This window comes from Echiichthys vipera, assembly GCF_963691815.1.
Source record: "Echiichthys vipera genome assembly, chromosome: 3".
Classification (NCBI taxonomy): domain Eukaryota; kingdom Metazoa; phylum Chordata; class Actinopteri; order Perciformes; family Trachinidae; genus Echiichthys; species Echiichthys vipera.
In genome coordinates, this window is record NC_139828.1 from 24,480,613 (window position 1) to 24,501,024 (window position 20,412).

At 43.6% G+C, this 20,412-nt stretch overlaps 2 protein-coding genes across 3 annotated transcripts; one reads left to right on the plus strand and one right to left on the minus strand.

Annotated features, from left to right (window-relative positions):
- The first annotated feature begins 2,423 nt into the window (after positions 1-2,423).
- Positions 2,424-10,566, plus strand: aasdh (aminoadipate-semialdehyde dehydrogenase). 2 transcript variants are annotated; one of them, XR_014593158.1, is made up of 14 exons: positions 2,424-2,749; positions 3,475-3,595; positions 4,250-4,545; positions 4,622-4,814; positions 4,885-5,126; positions 5,825-5,931; positions 6,020-6,192; positions 6,488-6,812; positions 6,897-7,009; positions 7,110-7,809; positions 7,891-8,054; positions 8,169-8,294; positions 8,404-8,530; positions 10,130-10,270. XR_014593158.1 is itself a non-coding variant. In XM_083911584.1 (14 exons), exons 1-14 carry the CDS (start codon positions 2,499-2,501, stop codon positions 10,523-10,525), a joined length of 3,339 nt encoding a protein of 1,112 aa, XP_083767710.1. In that variant the 5' UTR covers positions 2,424-2,498; the 3' UTR covers positions 10,526-10,566. The 2 variants fall into 2 exon arrangements, 1 of the variants encoding a protein (XP_083767710.1); XM_083911584.1 differs by having other exon boundaries at positions 8,399-8,530; positions 10,130-10,566.
- Positions 10,567-10,736: 170 nt separating this feature from the next.
- On the minus strand, positions 10,737-18,251 carry cracd (capping protein inhibiting regulator of actin dynamics). Its single transcript, XM_083940484.1, has 8 exons — positions 18,144-18,251; positions 17,528-17,660; positions 17,282-17,437; positions 16,025-16,240; positions 13,656-15,900; positions 13,200-13,390; positions 12,933-13,095; positions 10,737-12,177 (listed from the first exon to the last, which is right to left on the minus strand). Exons 2-8 carry the CDS (start codon positions 17,567-17,569, stop codon positions 12,017-12,019), a joined length of 3,174 nt encoding a protein of 1,057 aa, XP_083796610.1. The 5' UTR covers positions 17,570-17,660; positions 18,144-18,251; the 3' UTR covers positions 10,737-12,016.
- Between the last annotated feature and the right edge of the window lie 2,161 nt (positions 18,252-20,412).

The window sequence follows — 20,412 nt, forward strand, 5'->3', positions numbered from 1 at the left end:
TAATCCTCCACAGACAATTGGGTAGTGGAAACAGAACTCTCATCAGATGCCTCATCTTGTTGCGTAAAGTCCAACTGTTAAAAATGAACCGTGAGTAATTGAAGATAATCTATATATTCAAGACAGAACTGTTGAAATAAACACAGCACATTTACCTGAGAGTCACTTGTGGTGTCCTGGGCTGTGGTGGAACAAATATCAGAGTATTCAAATTAATAAGTATACCATTTATAAATCTCTGTAAATTGCTTTTCTCGTTTTAGGTTTTGGACACTTACATCTTGACTGATCACTCAGATCTGCCAGACTCTGAGGAGAGGACACATGTTTGATTAAAACACATTCACTAGAGAATCTGCAGTCTGTCGAACTGCTTCCTAAATCATGTCATTATGATTTTGTGTCGTATGTGGCTGCAGAGTATATTCCACGCGACCCAAACCTCCGATTCCAGCTTGTCCACGTCGATTCTGGACTGGTTTATGTAATGTTCAACAGCTTTATCATGCAAGGAGTGAAGACAGAAAAGATTCACAATGAGTCAAGGCCATGACAACTACTGAACTGCAGAGATGGAAACAGATCACTGACTGGTTAGTTCAATTGAGTGAATACAAAAAATAGTGCTGCTGCAATGTACAATTATATATCATTATTGATTAATCTGTTTAATTAAATGGCTTAATTAATAATTTAGCCAAAAAAATATCATAAAGTAGCGAAATACCAACAGATTCTCAGAGCTGAAGGGGAAATGAAACCAAAATGCCATTGCAAGGATACACAACACATATATACACGTGTGTATATATATATATATATATATATATATATGTGTGTGTCTGTCTGTCTGTCTCTGTGTGTGTGTGTATATATATATATATATATATATATATATATATATAAAATTAGTGTTCCCACACCTTCTTAAACATTAAATTCAATGTCTTTGTAATGGCTTTGTATTGTATGCACAATAAAGAGCTGTGTGTAGGCTGATATTTTTACTTTTTCTAAGTACAACAATAGGGCAGATTTACATTTCTAAAATGAACATGTCTGAGGAGAGAAAAACATGAAAGGATACAATATCAATAATAAAATTATGTTATTAAAAATATAAACAAATTCAAATGTGCGTATAGGATTTAGGCCTCACTAGCTGTTAGGCCCAATATACAACTTAGATGAATACAATATTTGGAGTAGGGGGGCCTGCTTCCTGTGTTTCAGATAAGGGGTCCCCGGCCTAAAACACGCTGAAGACTGTTTACAGCCGCTAACGCTAGGTGGCGCGCTGTCAAAGACAATATTGACTTACGTTAATTGCAAACAAGTTGAGTTATAACTGAGTTTGTTTTATTTTGAACACTATACATTCGCATAACCTACAGTTGTGACGTTGCATAATGTTACAGCCACACCAAGCTTTGTCCGTCAGTCGACTTACTTTCTGTGGCGGTAGTGTCGAGGTCCACCTCCTTATCTCCATCTTCGTACTGAAGCTGACAATACTGTTAAAGCAATTGCAGAGGTTACGGTAAGAGAGTGGTTCTCAAACTCGGTACATGCCGCACCACCTGAGAGAACCTCAGGCTCTCCCGAGTCCCACCACTAACACAGATATTGAAATACAGTTTAGCTCGTGACTCATGAACGTGACTACATAGCAGTCTGAAATTGAAACAAAGATATTACAGAAAATGCTATTAGTATTTTTGTTCGATACGTTGTATTTTGAAAGTATTATATTTATTTAGTAATGTGTCCTTTTTATTTTGTGCAACCAGTGGCACAAGAAACCCCGTTTGAGAACCAGTGCGTTAAGCAATCTGGGGTTTTCACATCGTTATAGTTTATCTTTAGCGTTAAACTCGCGCTACTTCACTTCGTATTAACGGTGACTTTACCTTGTCTATGATTCGTTTCAGTTCCGTTTTGTAGATCCTGCTATGTTCGGACAGTTTTAACTCATATAAGGCGTCCATGGTGCATTTAAAAGCGCGAGTCCTGACGGTTGTTAGGACACAAAAGGCGGTTTGGGTTCAAAAAAACGTTCTAGCCAAAATAGAGACGTGTGATTGGACGAGGAGGCCGCGGTACCTTCACTGCCTCTAGGAAATTTTGCTTTCACACTGTCGACTATTTCGATCGAGAGTAAACACGTCTTGAAAGAAAAGAAAATGTTGTTTTTTTTAATGGCATGATTACATTTATGTGTGAATAGTGTGGTGGAAGGGACATGTCAACATCCACTACAAAATAGCCCCAAAGTATCTTTTTTACGACTATAACAGAGGTATTTGAAATAGACGTTAGTGGGACGTCATCTTTACGCGACAAAACAGTAACGCGTTTCCGCCTCTAACACCTGCCTGGATATAAACAAAACATCGTGGACTTTGACAATACACGAAGTTGAAAATGATTTGTACGTTTTTGTCCAGAATCGGCGCTAACAGAGAAGGAGCTGCTGGTCCTTGAAGGGCTCGTCGGTAATGGCTGCCCGGACCCTGCAGGAGCTCGTAGCCGCCGCTGCCTCTGTGCACTCGGACAGAGTAGCTGTGCAGTATGACAGCGGCTACAGCGGCTCAGTGTCAGGGGGGCCGGCACCGGCCCTGCTCTACAGAGATCTGGTTGGATTGGCCGGCGAACTGTCTCATATTCTCCGAAAGAGCTGCTCTCCTCATAACGGAGTGATCGGGCTGTATTGTTGGGATGATTTGTTCGTGCCTGTGTGGATTCTCGGGTGAGCTCACTGTTGTTACTTACTCCATGTCTAAACCATAGGTCTAAACACAGCACCTGACAAGTGTATTCCATATCAAATGAGTAATGTTTTGGTTGAGTGTTAAGGATGACAGTCTGTCTATGGCAAGATGTTTTAACATTGAAGAGCTAGACTGAATATGCGTTGCAGATCTGTTATTCAGTTATTCCTGGTCAGAAAGAACAGTTCAGATTTCCACAATGACATTTTTACTAGTACAAATGACGTCACTTTTGCCATTCATGCATATTGACCTTTTAAATTCTAGATATAATTACATTTTATATATCTAAAATGAACATTCTGGATATCTGCAATTCAACGAAAATCCTTCCAGATATAAATCATGTAATTTTGACTATCCCAAATACATTCTAATTATTAAAAATGTCATAACTGATCTGTACAACTGTAATTGTACTAGTAAGAATTACATTACAGACATGCAGAATGTTTATTCTAAATATCTAAAATGTAATTGTGGATATCTAGAATTGAAAACCCAATACACACAAATGGCAAAAGTGACATCATTTGTACTCTGAAGAATATCATTGTGGAAATCTGAATTATCAGACTAGTAAAATTGAATTTTGACTGGGAGAAATTGGATTGTGGATATCTAAAATGTAATTAAGGATGGGAGTGTGATTCGATTAAATGTTAAAACCGCTTGCCATAATCTGTCCCCTGTTGTTTACCAGGATCATGCAGTCACGTGCTGCCTATGTCCCACTGGACCCAGCAGCTCCAGGACTCCTCACTGCCAGAGTGATGAACCAGTGTGGCCTCAAGTACTGTGCTGTGAAGAGTGACATCCTGCAGGTCAATATGAATACTAATGAATATACAGTAGATTCAATGATAATGATACTGACTAGTTGTGCAAACACAACATTTGATAATACAATAAACTACAGTTAAATTACATATTGTTCCTCTCAGGATCAGGGTTGGGAACCCTGGAGACCCAGAACCCATCCATAAGGAATCTGCACAATATAAACATCTTAAAAATAGATTTTGACACAATAAGACACAGTCCTTTTGGAAGCTGGGGGTATACATTATGGGCGTGTATATGTTATAGTTGTGACATCACAACTGTACAGAAGTCCTGACGGCTCGTTTAAAGACACAGTTTCTGAATACAGGCTGTGTGCATTTCTCTGTGGATTGAGCGTTTCCATACTTCCACAGTATTTATATAGAGCCTTAATCTGCTTTATAATAAAAGAAGACATGGACATATAACCTTTTTACAATGTGTGACCTTTAAAGCCCAAACAGGAAATTTGCATGTTTCCTGAAAATCCCATCCAAAGCTTACACACTACAGTTGACTTTATTGTATATAAGTATTAGTTTAGGTTATTATTTGAGGCTATTAACATGAGTTTATGATCTGTTGAAGTCTTCCCTCTTTGTCCCTGCTTCGTATGAATATTAACACTGATTTTCTTTCCTCGTCCCGTCAAGCGATTTAAGGCAGCTCTCATCGAGCACGCATCTGTGGAGGTTTGTGTGGTGTTGCCCAAGTTCAAACTAACGCTGATACAAATGGAGCTGCTGCGAGTCACTGAGCACCAACGAGGAGCAGAACAAACCGCAGGTCAGACAGCAGATGGTGCTGGTCTCTGTGATACAGCTGCAGGGTCAAAGGAGGATGGGCAAGGAGACTTGGCGTACGTGCTGCACACATCTGGAACAACTGGCCTTCCGAAGATTGTGAGGGTGCCACACAAGTGTATACTCCCTAATATACTGCATCTGAGGTGAGGAGTTATCTCTTTACTGGTCTCTAAAATATTGTTATTTTGATACATATTCAAAAGTGCATTTCTGGCTCAGATCTTTGTTTCAGATGAGCGCAGATGATGTGGTTTTCCTCGCCTCGCCCTTAACCTTTGACCCCTCTGTGGTGGATATTTTCCTGGCCTTATCGTCAGGGGCTCAGCTCCTCATTACCCCGACTGTGATCAAGATGATGCCCAGTCAACTGGCTCGGCTGCTTTTCAAACATCACAAGACGACCGTCCTACAGGCAAGTGTGGAGAAACTTTAGTTTGCTCGGAATAGTTTTCGGTCACTGTAACGTGGTCTCGTTTACACAGGTCACACCGACACTGCTCGGCCGCTTCGGGCACCGTATCCTAAAACAGGAAGTGTTGTCGTCAGGCTCTTCGTTGCGGGTGTTGGCTCTGGGTGGAGAGGCCTGCCCCTCACCAGCTCTGCTGAGGAGCTGGAGGCACGAGGACAACAAAACCTACATCTACAATATCTACGGCATTACTGAGGTGTCCTGCTGGGCCTGCTCTTACCAAATACCAGAGTCTCTACTGCAGTCGAACACCACGTGAGTGTACCCCGTTTTAAAATGATTCATTCGATTTACATGTTAAACAAGCTGCCGTCAGTACAGCTTGAAGAAGAAGAACTTAGAGTTCCTTTTTTTGTTTTAAAGTTGGTGGAGGTGCTATATAAATACTGTGGAAGTATCAAAATACTCAATCCACAGAGAAATGCTGAAGTTCGCAACTTTCTGTAAAAATGTGTTTTTCTCATATTTGCTGAAACTGTCACTATACCCCGACAGCACAATGACACAGATGACCAGAAGCGGTAAAATTTGAAGGTTTGTCCGGCTGGTCGGCTTGGGTGCGGGTCTTGATTTTGGCTTGACCTGATTTGGTTCCAAACTTTCTTATTTTGATGCAACAGTGCACTAAAATACCGTATGTTTCAGAAAACACTATGTGAGAAATAGGAAATAAAGTAACAGGATCTTGATTCATATTTAATCAGCGCCGCCTCGTTTCACAGTTTAATCGAAGTTCAGAGCAGTTATTGACACACACTTAAAGAGACAAGCGCTAAATCAGAGCGTTTCAGATAGAGGGTGAAAACAGATACATACAGACAGACAGTATGGGAAAAATAATGTGTTTTTTGAACATTAAAGCATGTGAACATCTTACAGTAGAAACCCCCAAATACAAGTATGAACATGAAAATGAACAGAAGATGAGACCTTTAACAGCGCAGGCCTTTCAGCACGCCGCCCTTTGTGCCGCTTGGGACGCCTCTGATGGACACAAAGGTGGAAGTAAGAGATGAGCACGGCCACATTGTTACTGAGGGGGAAGGACAGGTGTTCATAGGTGAGAAAGATGCCACTGACTCACAAATACATACAAATGTTATTCCTTTGAAAAAGATTTACATAAATCCATATGATCCTTGGTGCAGGTGGAGAGGACAGAGTGTGTCTCCTGGACGATGAGGAGACTGTGGCCCCCGGGACGATGAGAGCCACTGGTGACTGGGTGACTGTTAAAGACACACAGCTGTACTACCTGGGTCGGAGAGACAGGCTGATTAAACGCCATGGAAAGCGGGTGAACTTGGACAGCTTACAGCATGTGAGATGTTTTCATGTATATTGTATTTTGCCAGATATAAATGTTACAAATATATATGAATTAAAATGTTCCTGGAAAATAAATGAAAGAAATGCAACATCATCATTATATTTTAAGGCAGCTATTGTTTTTATTAGGGTAAGTTTTAAGTACATGAATGGGCTCTACATTTTTTCAAAGTCTCTGGGGATTTAGTTATTTTCATTTTCTTTCTATAGAAAGAAATATTGATAATCCTTTCAAACTGACTGTAAAGAGAAGGTGAAGTATTAATGTTTTATCTCCACTCCTCCAGCTCATATTGAGCCTGCCTCGGGTGGAGGCCTGTGCCGTGTGTTTGCATGAAGCCTTTCGACTGCTCGCCTTCGTCGTGGCGTCCACATCTGGAGACCAGAAAGCGGCCTCTCCCCTCACATCTGCACAGAAGCGCGCGGGGCGGACACCCTCGGCCGAGCATCAGGAAGACGCCCCTTCTCCTGGAAAGCACCGCCAGCTGGAGGCGGGCGGCGCAGATGGTGATTTCAGCAGACTCATCCTGAACCAGCTGTCTCTGCTGCTGCCGGCTCACAGCGTTCCTGACACGTTGGTACTGGTCCCGGCCTTGTGCCTGACTCCTCACGGTGAGCATCAGACACACAGACACAGCCGAGGAGAAAGGATACCGCGTCACTGTTTCAGTTATCCTTCTCTTTGTTTCATGGCAGGCAAGGTAGACATGGAGGCACTTGTGAAAATATACCAGAGACAGAGACAGGGTTTAGAGTCTTCACGGGGGGATGTTGCCAAACTAAAGCAAACTCTGCAGTCCTTGTGGCAGGTATGGCTAGTTTTCCACTACTTTGCAACACATAACTCCCCATTTAAATACTTGGTTTAATTACTTGCCTGGATGTATCAACTTAACTACCTTTTAACAGAAAACTCTACGTCTCCCTGAAGATGCAACCACGGACATGGAATCTAACTTCCTGTTGAGTGGAGGAGATTCTCTGAAGGCGCTACACCTGTGTGAAGACATCCTCGCCGCCCTGGGAGTGACCTCACCGGAGCTTTTGGAGGTTATACTTGACGGGACCTTCTCTGACGTACTGAGACATGTTGCGAGAGTAACACTGATGCAGCCGCTTGAGAGCAATCGGTTATCGCCGTCTGAGGCCCAGAAACGGCCCGCGGCCGCTCACTCTGTGGCGCCGGCGAAAAGAGAACGCACAGGGTTTAGAGCAGCCGAGGGGGCACAGGGGGAGACTTGGGCTGTTAAAGTTATAAGACGAGCAGGCGAGGTGATAGAAATGAAAACTCCACAGACAAATACAAACTTCCAGGCTGATGCTCTCAGAGAGGATTCCAGTAAGAAACTCAGAGATGATGTTCTGGACCTCAGTCTGAGCTGGTCCTCAGACACAGGCAGATGTGTGGACGCCTCTCCGGTGCTTCTAGTACGACGCAGAACAGACTCGAGGTCAGACGAGCGTAAAACAACGGTGTTCATCGGCTCCCACTCTCACAGGATCCAGGCTTTAGACCTGACCACCGGGAGCCTTCTGTGGGAGAGAGTTCTCGGGGACAGAATCGAAGGCTCGGCCGCAGTGTCTCACTGCGGGAGCCTCGTGGTTATAGGTCTGTATCATCTCCCTGAGTATCGTGTGGGAATCTGACTGCATGTTTTGGCCTTAAGGAGTTATTTTGGGATTTTCACAGGTTGCTACGACGGCTGTGTGTACTTCCTGTGCGCTGCTTCTGGAGAGACACGATGGATGTTTGAGACGGGAGACGCTGTGAAGAGCTGTCCTGCTGTGGATCCCCTCACGGGTCTAGTGATAGTGGGCTCACATGACGGGCATGTTTACGCCCTGGACCCAAAGGTAGGAAGCTTTTTGAACGTTTAGCGGCCAGTGTCTTGTTTTACGCTGTTTCAGGTTTTCACCAGTAAATGTGGTGAATAGAAATCCAGGGAAATGTATGTGTGTATCTTTTAGGTCCAGCAGTGTATTTGGAGGCGTCACTGCGGGGGTGGAGCTGTGTTTTCCTCCCCTCACCTCCACACCTCACTCAAACAGCTGTACGCCGCTTCACTGGGAGGTCACCTACTCTGTCTTAACCCTGTAAGTGAAGAAGACAATACCAAACTTCAGTAACGATTTTGTCATTTTGCCCACTGAGGGACAGGGTACACTGTACTGTCTGAGAAGTGTTGTTTTTGTCCCAGGACAGTGGAGAGGTCCTGTGGTCGTACTGTAAAAACGTCCCATTCTTCTCATCACCAAACGCCTCCTCTGGTCACGTGGCCATCGGCTCAGTGGATGGAAACATCTGCTGCTTCAGCAACACCGGGACACTGGTGAGACGCAGACTGCTGTATTTCTCCACTATTCAACGTGTTGTAGCGCTTTGACACCTGCTGTTATCACCAGTGACCACACGTGTTGCCAGGCGTTACATTAAAGATCTGGTATAATGCTCATTTTTATGTACTATACTCTTATTTTGGCTTTTTATTAGAACATGTGTCTACCTATATACAGTGGAGATCAAAATTAGGGAACAAAGTATAGATACTTGAATTGTTCTGAAATACTGTTATTTTTTACGGTTCATATTTGATAGAATATCATTTGTGGCTACACCACTGCTGAACTAGCATGTGACCAAACCTCTCATCAGCAGAAAGAATAAAAAAGCCGGTCTTTGCTGAGGAGCATGTTGTGTGAACAGAGATGAACTGGTCCAGAGTGACTTCAGTGATGAGAGCATTCTCAATTTATGTGTGTCTGATGGGAAACGTTATCTTTAGTGCAAGACTGGGGAAAGACTGAACCCAAAGTGTGTAAAGAAGTTAAATTTGGTCATGGTTTGGAGGATGTTTTCTGCAGCAGGAGTTGGGCCTCTTGTTCAGCTACATGGCAGGGTGAATGCAAATGTTTATGCGAACCTCCTTCAGCAACATGCAATACCTTCACTGTAATTTTCTCCCAATCAGCTGCAGTTTTGATACGAACACTGTCCCCTGTCACACTGTAAAACAGGTGAAGCCGTTTCTTGAAGCTAAGAATATTGAAACAATGAAATGGCCAGAGTCCAGATCTAAACCCCATAGAGAATCTCTGGAAAATCCTTGGCAACAAAGCCTGTGAATGTTCTCATTTGTCCAGGTCCTCGTTATCCCCAAAGCAATTTAAGTCAAAGCAACCGAAAGCCAAGAGGCCTCATCAGTTCATGTACACAACCGACCAGGCTGGGACTGGTCCAACTATCTGTGAAAGGTTAAATACCTGGATCTCCACACCAGAGAGTTGGACCAGTCCCAACCTTGTGTACATGAACTGATGAAGCCTCTTGGATGAGAGGTGAAACGTCTTCCCAGACAAATAACTGAACTGAGGAAGAGACTGTAAGAAGAATGGACCAAGATCAAACCAGAGCAGTGTGAGAAACTAGTGATGTCATTCAAGAAAGGATCTCTACACTTCCTATTCATTTTTGAATCCTAAAGCCCTAAGAAACATTTATTAAATCTTCTCTTCTGACACAATGGTTACCGTTCTTTAATTTTGCTCTGTGTTGTTTTTTATTACAAAATAAAGGTTTGTGCTGAAGTGCCTTGGTTATTTAAAAAGAAATGCTAGTACAGCTGTGGTATAGCAACAGCGGATATTCTATCAAATTCTGAACAATAAAAAACAATATTTCAGAATAAATCAAGTATTAATCATTTGTTCTGATTCTGATCTCCACCGTACAGAAGTCCTGACAGCTCTTTTAAAGGCAGTTTCTGAATGTGTTCATTTCTCTGCAGATTGAACATTTTGATACTTTCATCGTAGTTCTATAGCACCTCAAATTGCTTTATAATTAAAATGTTTTACAACATGGGACCTTTAAGGATTAAAACCTTTGCAAATTGAGCAAAAGCTATCTCAAAATGTGTGTTTCTCTGCAGGTTTGGCAGTTTTTAACCAAAGGACCCGTCTTCTCCTCTCCGTGTGTCACACCAGACCAGCAGAGGGTTCTGTGTGGATCACACGACGGTTGCCTGTACTGCTTGAACTGCGTCGACGGCTCTTTAGTCTGGACTTTCCGGACCACAGGGAAAGTGTACTCCAGTCCGTGCGTGTTTGATGGCTCTGTCGTGGGCAGGAGGGGCACTCTGGTGGCTCTGGCCTCCACGGACGGCACAGTGTGGATCCTGGATGGACAAGATGGACTAGAGCTGGCCTCATTCACTCTACCCGGGGAGCTGTTTTCATCCCCAGTGGTATATGAACAGTCCCTCTTAGTCGGGTGCCGCAATGACTATGTGTATTGTTTGAAGCTGACTATCAAGGGAGAAACATAGAAGTTTTGTAATAAACACTGTTGGCTTTTTATATCTGTGTCAGAGCGGCGAGGGTGCTTAGGGAAATAAACTTTAATTAAAGTTTAGGGAAATAATGAGTCTTGCAGTTCAGACATCAGTATTTAATTTACATTATTCATAACATTTTGTGTCTCTTTTAAGAATTATCTCATGAACATCTCTAAGTGGGACAAAAGAAGTGCAAATAATACCAAACATTTTTTTTTCTTGTTACATATAACACTGCGTACACTACACTATTGTGCACGACCAACGTTAGAAACAAAATGACAAAGTGACTCTTTCTGACCGAAGTTCTGGTGACGCCTTTGACTTCCATACGTACAGATCATTAAGTGAGTGGCAGGAAATGAGAATGCTGGAATCTTTTTTGTCTTTCACAGAGGAAACGCTTACATTATCATGTAAGATCATATCACATTTACGAGGAAGTGATGGCGGAAGCCTACAAACAAGTGTGTTACAGGAGGACAGCTACAAGAATTGTATGTTACAGCAAGCAGGTGTTGTCTCCATTAGCAAAGCAAAAAAAAAAAAATCGAAATCACGTCATCACACAGCTGTGACGATAATGTGCAGTTCACTGTAAATGCCCAGTAACACTTGTGGTCTTCAGTGCTGTGTTTAGGTGCACCCACCGTGTGATAATGACAAATGTTAGGTAACTTTAGAATGGCAAAATTGTACAATAGCCTTTTTGACGGCTATCACAGTCATCACGGACACAGTGAGAATTGTTATGCTAGGGTTTTGAGTATGAGTAAAAAAAAAAAAGGAAAAAAGGCTTCTTTTGTACATGACAAACAAGGCTCAGAGAAGAGATACAGTATCATTTCCACATATAAATAAAATCCGCTGCTTTACATAAATAATACTTCCATCAGCCGTCCAGAAGCAGATCCAACACGGTCATGTCGAGTTATTGTTACTGGTAGCCCTTAAAACACGATTCAGACAGTTACCCTCTGTTGATTAAACACTGTCATACGTCAGAGCTTCACCTCTCCACTAACAAAGTGCTTCACCTTTTATTGTGTTGAGCGAATGATTTATTTACAACCATAGTGACACAGTTGGCTACAAAATAAAAAACAAACAAAATTGGGGTTGGCTATTGCAATCTGATTGGCTGTTGCCCCCCAGACTGTTCGCTCTACCTGTGAGACATATACTTTGTGTGTTTGTATACAGGTATGTGCATGCGCGCAACAATTGTTTACATATATCTGTGCGATTGTATTGGAATATTTGAATGTGAAGCGCACTTTAACATGATAATAGTACCAGCCAGTGTGTGATGGAGGGCTTTACTTGTTTCACAGTCAGGAGGAGGACAGATTTTCTTGGTGGGCGATGAGATCTGGAGGGTTTTTTTGGGAGGGAAGGGACCGGTGATGAAGACTCCCAAGGTGCTTCAGAGTCCGTGGGCAGTGTGCAGTCTCAAGAGCCCAGTGTGAAGCTGATGGGGTGTTATTTGATGATCTGAGGACAGTCGCTCCAGGCTTTGGCCTTTCGCTTGGCCAGAGCCAGCCACGCCGGCTCTGTGGACACCTGTGTAGAGTCACTGGAGGGGAAGCGCTTTGTCACCTCCTTGACAGCAGGTGGCGACGGTGTAGAGTCTGCAATCTCAACTGACACGACACATGAAGGACAATAATTAGTTACAACCTCTGAATCACACCATACAGCCTTTTCAGGCTCATTTTATTAAAGATTGATGAAACTGATTTCCCCGCAACTTTTATCTTCATTATCTTCAGATTATCTTTTCTGTTATAGGATATATTTACTATAATGTTAGAAAAGGAAAAGCAGCAAATTCTCACATATGAGAACTAGAACCATCAGATATTTGGTATTTCGGGTGACCCCGTGCTGAGTGGTTAGGCTGCATACCACATGGGTGCAGCTGAATCCCAGAGGATCAGGTATAAAATGTCCCAAAAATGATGTTTAAAAAATAGATATATTTGGTGTGTAAGCCGAGAAATGACCCAACAATTGTTCATTAATTAATTTTCTTTCAATCAACAGAATGATTAATCGACTAATTGTTGCAGCTCCATCGTAATGTGAAATGTATTTTAGTTTGAGCCCTAAATCCATTTTGAATATGGATTTAGGGCTCAAACTAAGTTTATCCAATATTGATGAATCTGACAATTGTTTGTTTTTCATACAAACTGTTTATTTTGTCTGACCAACAGTCCAGAACAAATCATTTTCAAATGACAAGAAAACAAAAAAAATCCTCATCAATCTCACCCTCACATTTCAAACTTCAGCTTTTTTTTCACTTCATAAATGAAGACTATTAAAGTCACTCAATGGAATAATCATTTCAACGATACGTGACTTTATTGCCTTTTGACGTGCACATTCTTACCAGTGACAGAACTGGGCAAAGTGTTGGCTTTTTTCAGGTGTTCTCGGCGCTCAAATCGTCCCAGGAGGCTGTCGGGTCTCTTGGGCTCTTCTGGTGTCTGAGGTTTAGAAGAAGGACTGGTGCTCCCGCTTCCTTTGCTCTCTGTGGGGCTCACCAGCGTCACCTGCAGAAGAGATTAGCGACTGTATTAGTGGAACAATACTGCAAGATTTTGAATGCGAGGAAGAATATTAAAAAGTATGCAAAGAGGCAAGCTGGGGAGCGTACACTGTCTCTGTCTTTAGCGTGTTTTTCCGCCAGTTTGGCCTCTCTTTGGCTTTTACGGTCCTCTCGGTTTTGCTGCTGCTCCCTGAAGCCCTTCTGCTTCTGCAGAGCCAGTGTGATCCATAAGGGCCCGGCCTCCTTCTCCTGGACCTTCGAACTGTCCAGTGAGTGTCTGCTCTGTAGTGATGGTTTTTCTGCAGGGCGTATTGACAAATTACTAGGGCAACACACTGTTTGAAACTAGTTCCAATACGATTTTCTACAAAACACCATTTTTTTCATTTAACAAAAGCCAGAGCTCTTTAATAAAATGCAGTTGCTGTATCTATATACCAGTGGTATTGATCTTCTCATCTAACTCTGGGCAAGAAAACAAATAAGCATATAGTTCAAAATGTCAAACTACAGTATTAATGCTGTAGCACTTCTACCTTAGTGCTTGATCAAAGTAACACTGACCTCTCTTGATGAGCTCTGTCTTTCTGTCCGCCTTCTCTCTCCAGGGGATGTTAATGGACGGGAAGAAGGATCTCTTCTCCTTCGGCTCCTCTTCCCCTTGGACATGGCCTTGGCTGTTTCGGTGTAACTGGGCCACCGCTGAGGGTTCGTTTGTCTGCTCCTGGCTGGATGACTCTGCGGCCCCCATCCTCTGGATCACGGCATCGATGGGAGGCCCATGGGCCACTTTAGGAAGCGGCGATGGGGGAGGTGTGGAGACTGCTCCACTAGGTTTGGGTGACGTAGTTGGTCTTCGGTAGAGCAGTGACTTGGAAAGCACTTTTTCACCTTCGCTGTGTGAGGTCGGGCTGGTAGACTTAACCGGTTTAGCCCGAGGGAAGGCGGGGGCGGCAGATGCATGTAAGTACTTGCCCACCGCGCCTTCATTCTGAGGCGATGTGGGACTCTGGGATTTGTCAGAAAAGACAGAAGAAGCGTCAGAGTCTGGCTCAATGGGGGTGAGAGGTGAAGGGACGCCGTCAAAACTGTCCCCAGCACTGTATCGCTTCTTCCTTTTCTCAGTTGACTGCTCGCTGTGGAAGCGGAGGGAGTAATTGGTCCTCCTCAGCTTTATGCCAAAAGGCGAGGGCTGATCCTCACTGTCCTGGCCTCGGTCCTCTCCCTCCGCTCTACTTTCAGACGCCTCCGTCTCACTCTTAGCCCTGCTCTTCAACTCTGGCCCGTCAGGTTGGGCTCCAGAGCTGGGAACCAAGAAAGAGGGGAGGTCTTTGGCGAACATACATTCCTCTGACCCTCTTTCTATGATGCGGACAGTTTTACTCGTCCTGTTCTGAGGTTTACTGGTCGGAGCTGGGGAGGCTGCGGTGGGGCTTTCGGACGGAGAAGCTTCCTTAGCTTCCTCTCCTGCTTCCTTATCATCTGCACCGAACACCTCAGAGTTCCTGTTCGAATCTCCAAACTTCTTCTTCGCAGGGGTGATGGAGAACTTGGCGCTGGCAGACATGGTCTTCCTGAGGTTCGTGTGGGAAAACGCAGGCGAGTCTTCACCGCTGGACTGGGGCTGGTTCTTGCTCGGTTCCGGGTATTCGTCATATTTCCCCTCCTCTACCCCCTTGAATATCTTTGATCTGATGCTAGCCCATTCTGCCAGGACGCACTGATCTGTCGAGGGCGAGGACTCGTTGAGTGATTTGGTTTTGCCAGACTTGCGGTCTGGAGAAGTTTTGCTCTTAGTCGGTGGTGTTCCCTGCGCCTTTCTATCCTCTCCCAAACCCAGCAGAGACTTGCAAGCAGTGTCTTTGATCTGGTCTAAATTGACAGCTGTCCCACAGAGCTGTGCGCCTGTCACTAAGATGGCTGTGTGGGGGACATATGGAGACGATGGCAGGTTGGGGGATTCTGGTCCTTCAGAAGAGGACGCCTTAGCACTCTCTCTTTGCTCAGCTACAGTACCGCTCTGGTGGCTGGAGGCCGGCGTAACAGGCGTCAGGTTGACCTTCTGGAACAAAATCTGTTTTTCTCCAGAGGAAACTTTGAAGGAGAAAGGCCTCTGTCTCTCCTCCATCTCCCTCCAGCGCAGCTCCTCAGCCCTCCTCTGCTCCTCCTGCTCCTTCCTCCTCCTCTCCTCCGCTTCCATTTTTTTCTTTCCTTCAAACTCCTGCAACCTCAGCTTCTCAGCGTCCTCCTTTTTCTTTATTTCCTCTTCTTCCTCCCTTAGCTTCCGCTTCTTCTCTGCCTCAAGCTTCAGCTGCCTCCTCGCTTCTTCTTCCTCCTCCTCTTTCCTCCTCTGCTCTTCCAGTCGTCTCCTCTCTTCCTCCTCCAGCTTTCTGCGCTCCTGCATCCTCCTTTCCTCCTCCTCCCTCCTGATCCACTCTACCTCCTCTCGCCGCCTTCTTTCCTCTTCCTCTCTGACCCTTTTCTCCTCTTCCTCCCTCCTCCTTCTCTCTGCCTCCTCTCTAAGCCTTCGTTCTTCCTCCTCCTGCTGTTTACGGCACCTCTCCGCCTCTAGTTCATGCAGCCTCAGGTCCTCTGCGGCTCTCTTCCTCCTCTCTTCTTCCTCCTGTTTGAGTCTCTGTTCCTCCAGCTCCCTCTTCCTCCTCATCTCCTGTCTCTCCTCCTCATGGAGTCTCTGCTTCTTGAAGCTTTCTAGGGACTCAACAGACGCCCTGCGCTGGTCGTCCGTGGAGACACCTGCTGTCTCGAGGTCCTCTTCCACCACACCGGGGATAGATACCTCTTGGAGGTCCTGGGAATTAGGAAATATGATTAGTTCCTATTTTCTTAAACAAAACAAAAGGTGGCAAATGACACAAAATAATGAAACACACGCTAACACACATTTGGGGTGACTCAGGTAGACTTTGGCTCACCTGTGTAAACCGGCGGTGTTTGCGAGAAACCCTCTGGTTTTTGGGTTTGACGGACAGTTTATGCTTAGCAGCGGTGTTGTCTAAGCGAGGAACAGACTGTGGAACGGCGTCCAGATTGATGGACTCAATAGTACCGGTAGGCGGAAGAACTCGTCTGGACCTTGGTGACTTCATTGGGGTGCTGTGTGGTCCGGCTTGTTGAGCCCCCTGGACCTCCTTTTGTCACAATAACAAAGCTCTTATTAAAAACAGAAACACATCCAAGCTTTGTTATAATACCTTAAAAAAAGTACTCCACCGACCTCTATGAATCTGTCTGACTCACAATGGACAGTTTTTATTCCATTCAGTATTCTGCCTTATCAAAACCCGGGGCCTACATACCCATAATGCAACTGCAACTATTGACAGTTCAGTTGGAGATATGTGTGCATAGAGTGCTGCAGAAATGGTGCATTTTTGTAGGCCAACCTGGAAGTTAAAGTTGCCCTGGTCCCCTTGACAAAAAGCCATTAGGACTTCTGTTAACTGATTTCATAATACTTACATGTTTTGTTCGGCAAGATAATCTCCACAAATGAACACCACTTCTATGATTTTAGAAGTGTAATTGCAGTCAGCAAAAGTAAAAAGCTAACGTTAGGATATAAACCATCACACCACGGTGGCACAACAACTTAATCACCACTAACAGATTTCACACGTTTCATTTAGCCACTTGGTAGCAATCGCCTTTTTTTAAAGACACATGCAAAATCCCCAAGTAGGGTATTTATTCACTTATTTTATGATGGAAAATAAAACGTGATTAGTGAAAATCTTTCATAATTTTGAGACAAGGGGAACCAGAAGTACAAAAATACCATTTCTGTGTTTACCACTCATTCCTGCAGCACTCTATAGTAGCAGCTAACGCGGCCTCAAGCAGGGATAAGAAGTGGGCTACATCTGTCTGGTGAACTCATTTCATCCTAACACCACCCTCTGGATATCTTTTTATCTTCAAACTTCTTCAGCCCCAACCGACACTGGCCTTTTGAGAAGGATGTCAATTAAGGACATTTATCAGATTTTGCATAGCTCCCTCTGGAGCCACAAATATATATATATACAGTATATACTTTATATATATATATATACACACATACACACACAAGTTTTTCACATGTACATAGTAGTACTCCCCAAGAGCAGACTTTTATATGTAAAAAACAGAACCAAACAGTCATCAGAATATGTTAATGGGTTGTTTGTTACCTTTGGCTCCGTTATTGCTGGCTCGGCTTCTACCTGGGCCAAAACCTTTAGAGGACTCTGAGGAACCTCTTCCTCATCCGAACTTCCCTCATCTCCTTCACTTTTCCTCAGAGAAGAAGGCCTCTGGCCAAACTTTATACCTTGTGCTATCTGCCTCTGTTTGACCAAGAGAAAAAGTTGCACGTTATGTATGTAGACAGAAGATAACTGTTCAGCACCGGAGTGCACACCCACCGCAAGGCCCACCTGCAGATTCCTAACTTTATCCGAGACGTTTTCCTGGGACATGCTTTGATCTAGACGGGGCTCAGTCGCCGGCTCCTCTGGGATGAAGATGCTGTCGTGTGAGAGAGCTCGAGATCCGATGGGATTCAACTCCCTGCAGAAGAACAAGAGTCTTTAGTGTTGCAGGGTGTCATGACAGCCAGTCAGTCATTCATTCATTTATCAGGAGCGGGATCTCCGTAAATCATTTTTACACAAAGAACTGAATGACCTCTTTACACACCAGCAAATCATCATCATTAAAGGGTGAAATTGTGTTAAGCCCTTTAGAAGCTGCACTTGAGCAGAGCCTCACCCTTTTCCCTGCAGATTGTGCAACCACAACCCGCAGCGTTTACGAGAGTGTGTGAACACTTTTGTTTTTCTAGAAGTGAAAGGAATCTGATAAAAACCAGGCTTCTCTTTGAAAATATCTGTGTGGATAAAGGCGGCAAAATATATTCATAAACTTCCTCTGAAGGCCATAAGTTATAAGGATTAAGACCTGCGTTTACAGCTTTTATCAGCAGCAACAAAATGACAAGAGCACAAGCTCAGTTTCATTATGTCACACATAAAACTTCACCTGTGTTGTTACCTCAGATTTTGATTGGACTCTTCATCGTCAGATACAACTCCATTGCACACTTCCCCAGTAGAAAAACTGCCTTTTAGCTCTGCTCCATCAAAGCCCCCTTTCGCCTCCCTCTTCTTCTTCTTCTTCCCAAAGAGTCGTCTGAAGGGCTGGAATTTGCCCTGTCGTTTTCTCTCTGTTGGCAAAAGAAAATAAATGACAACCACAGCTACATGTAATCAGATCATCAATCTTCATAACTCGCCCTCGGGCTAGATAACGAGCAGGACAGTGCCTATGGGCGGGTTTTTTGTATGCATGTGTGTAGATAATGAAATGCGATTGATTGCATTAAAAGGAAATAAATCAAAACAGCAAGATGGAATGAGAAGAAAACCTCGGCTCTTTGGTTCATACTTACTTGTTTTTTAAAAGGAAGTGGGAAAGATAAACAACACGCAGAGAAAGAGAGCACCCACAGCCGTAGCAGCTTTAGAGAACGGCTGTACAAATCCTTGAATTGCTAACGGAAAACAGAGAAATCCATTATTGGTCCTGAGGGAACGTAGAGAAGGCAGTGCACACAAGGACGCCCTGACTGTCCACATGGATCCAAGAAGTTAATGTCAAATGTGGGACGTCACATTTGACCTGTAAAATTTAGATAAGACAATAAATGTGTTATCTGACAAATACCTAAAGAGAGTTTAATTATTACTTCATGACACATATCAATGCTAATCACTTTGGCAGATAATCACTGGACCAGTGAGGCAACCCCTTCTACGTCACGTTAGTATAGAGCAAAAAAATAAGGAGCAACGTGATGCGTCTTGACCTATGTAATGAAACACAGCAGCTGGTAATAACTGTGCTAGTTCATCATAAGGAAGTCATGGACCAAATTTGTGAAACTAACTTTTGGACTTTTGGTTGATATCTTTATTTCCTCAGTTATAAACTCTCAAACATCAGCCAGATTTTCCCATGAGTAAAGGGAAAAACATGGCTCTCTTCTCTCCCCAGATCCCAAAGATGAGATTTGTTGACATGTCATTTGAAAATGTAAACAGATAAACGTATCTTAATTAAATGTGATAAAGAGCATCTCTCTTTGTTTACTCTGCACTGCTTTGTGTGCCTACGTAATTCTGTCTGTCTTTTGTTTTTGTCTGTGTATCTGTGATCTTGTGGAGGTCCACTGGCTGAACCAAGTGGGTGAGGTTACAGAGCTACAAAGCTACTCTACACCGCTGTGCAGACAGGCGTTCTCAGAGCTCAGTGGGGATCCCTTTCAGAGCTATAAGTAGCAACTGGTGTGGGATTTCACTGCTCACTGTACCAGAGGCATCATGGGAAATGATACAGTAAACTAATTTCTCCTCGTAGATCCTTGACTCTAGATGTCTTTTATTTTTTGCGTGGGTGAGTTCAAGTGCTGTGCATGTATTTATATACTGACAAAGATATGAATACATAGAGTATACGTGGGAGGTATTTGTTATAAGACTACAGTATCAGTCCATATGTGCAATTCTGTCACAGAAACCCTGCATCACCGCAAGTGTTTCCATCTTGTCCACAATCTCATTTTCTCACAAAGCTTCATTAGATGTGGTTTCTTTCTGCATGGCACCACTCTATCACTAACGTTAACATCTTATGAACCCTTCCTTACAGCTGTACTTATACTGCACTTTTACGCTCCTTTACTTCCACCATTCTTTCCATGTTTAACTGTAAAGCTATAGTTATCTACTTTCTTGCTGAGAAGCAGATGGGAAGACTGATACCACTTTTATGTCTGTCGGCTGAATACAGCCAGCAGCCAGTTAGCGTAGCTCAGCTTAAATACTAAGGAAACTATCGGAAACAGCTAGCCTGACAACAAATGGCCAACCAGCGCCTCTAAAGCTCACTAGTTAACATTTTATATCTCGTTTGAAATCTAAAAACCGAAGTATAAATAAAGCAAGTTGCAGTTTTACTGCGGTATTGTGCTAGACCAGCAGAGATTCCAGGAAATCATTACTCCCAACCAAAGAAATAGCCTCGTCCAGTCCTAGTACTACTTCACCTAGCCCTAAACCACAACATGTTGTTTTACACCTTTTTTACACCTAAAGTTTGGTAGTTACCTTTAGAGATTCTGGTACATTCATTACTTGTGTATACACCCAGGGGGAGTGTACCTATGTTCCCAACTTTGTATGTGACCGGAGAACATCTGACTCCTTTTTTAAGAAAAGGGTCGGGTGTTCCCCACTTTTCACAGAAATGGTCCTATGTTACC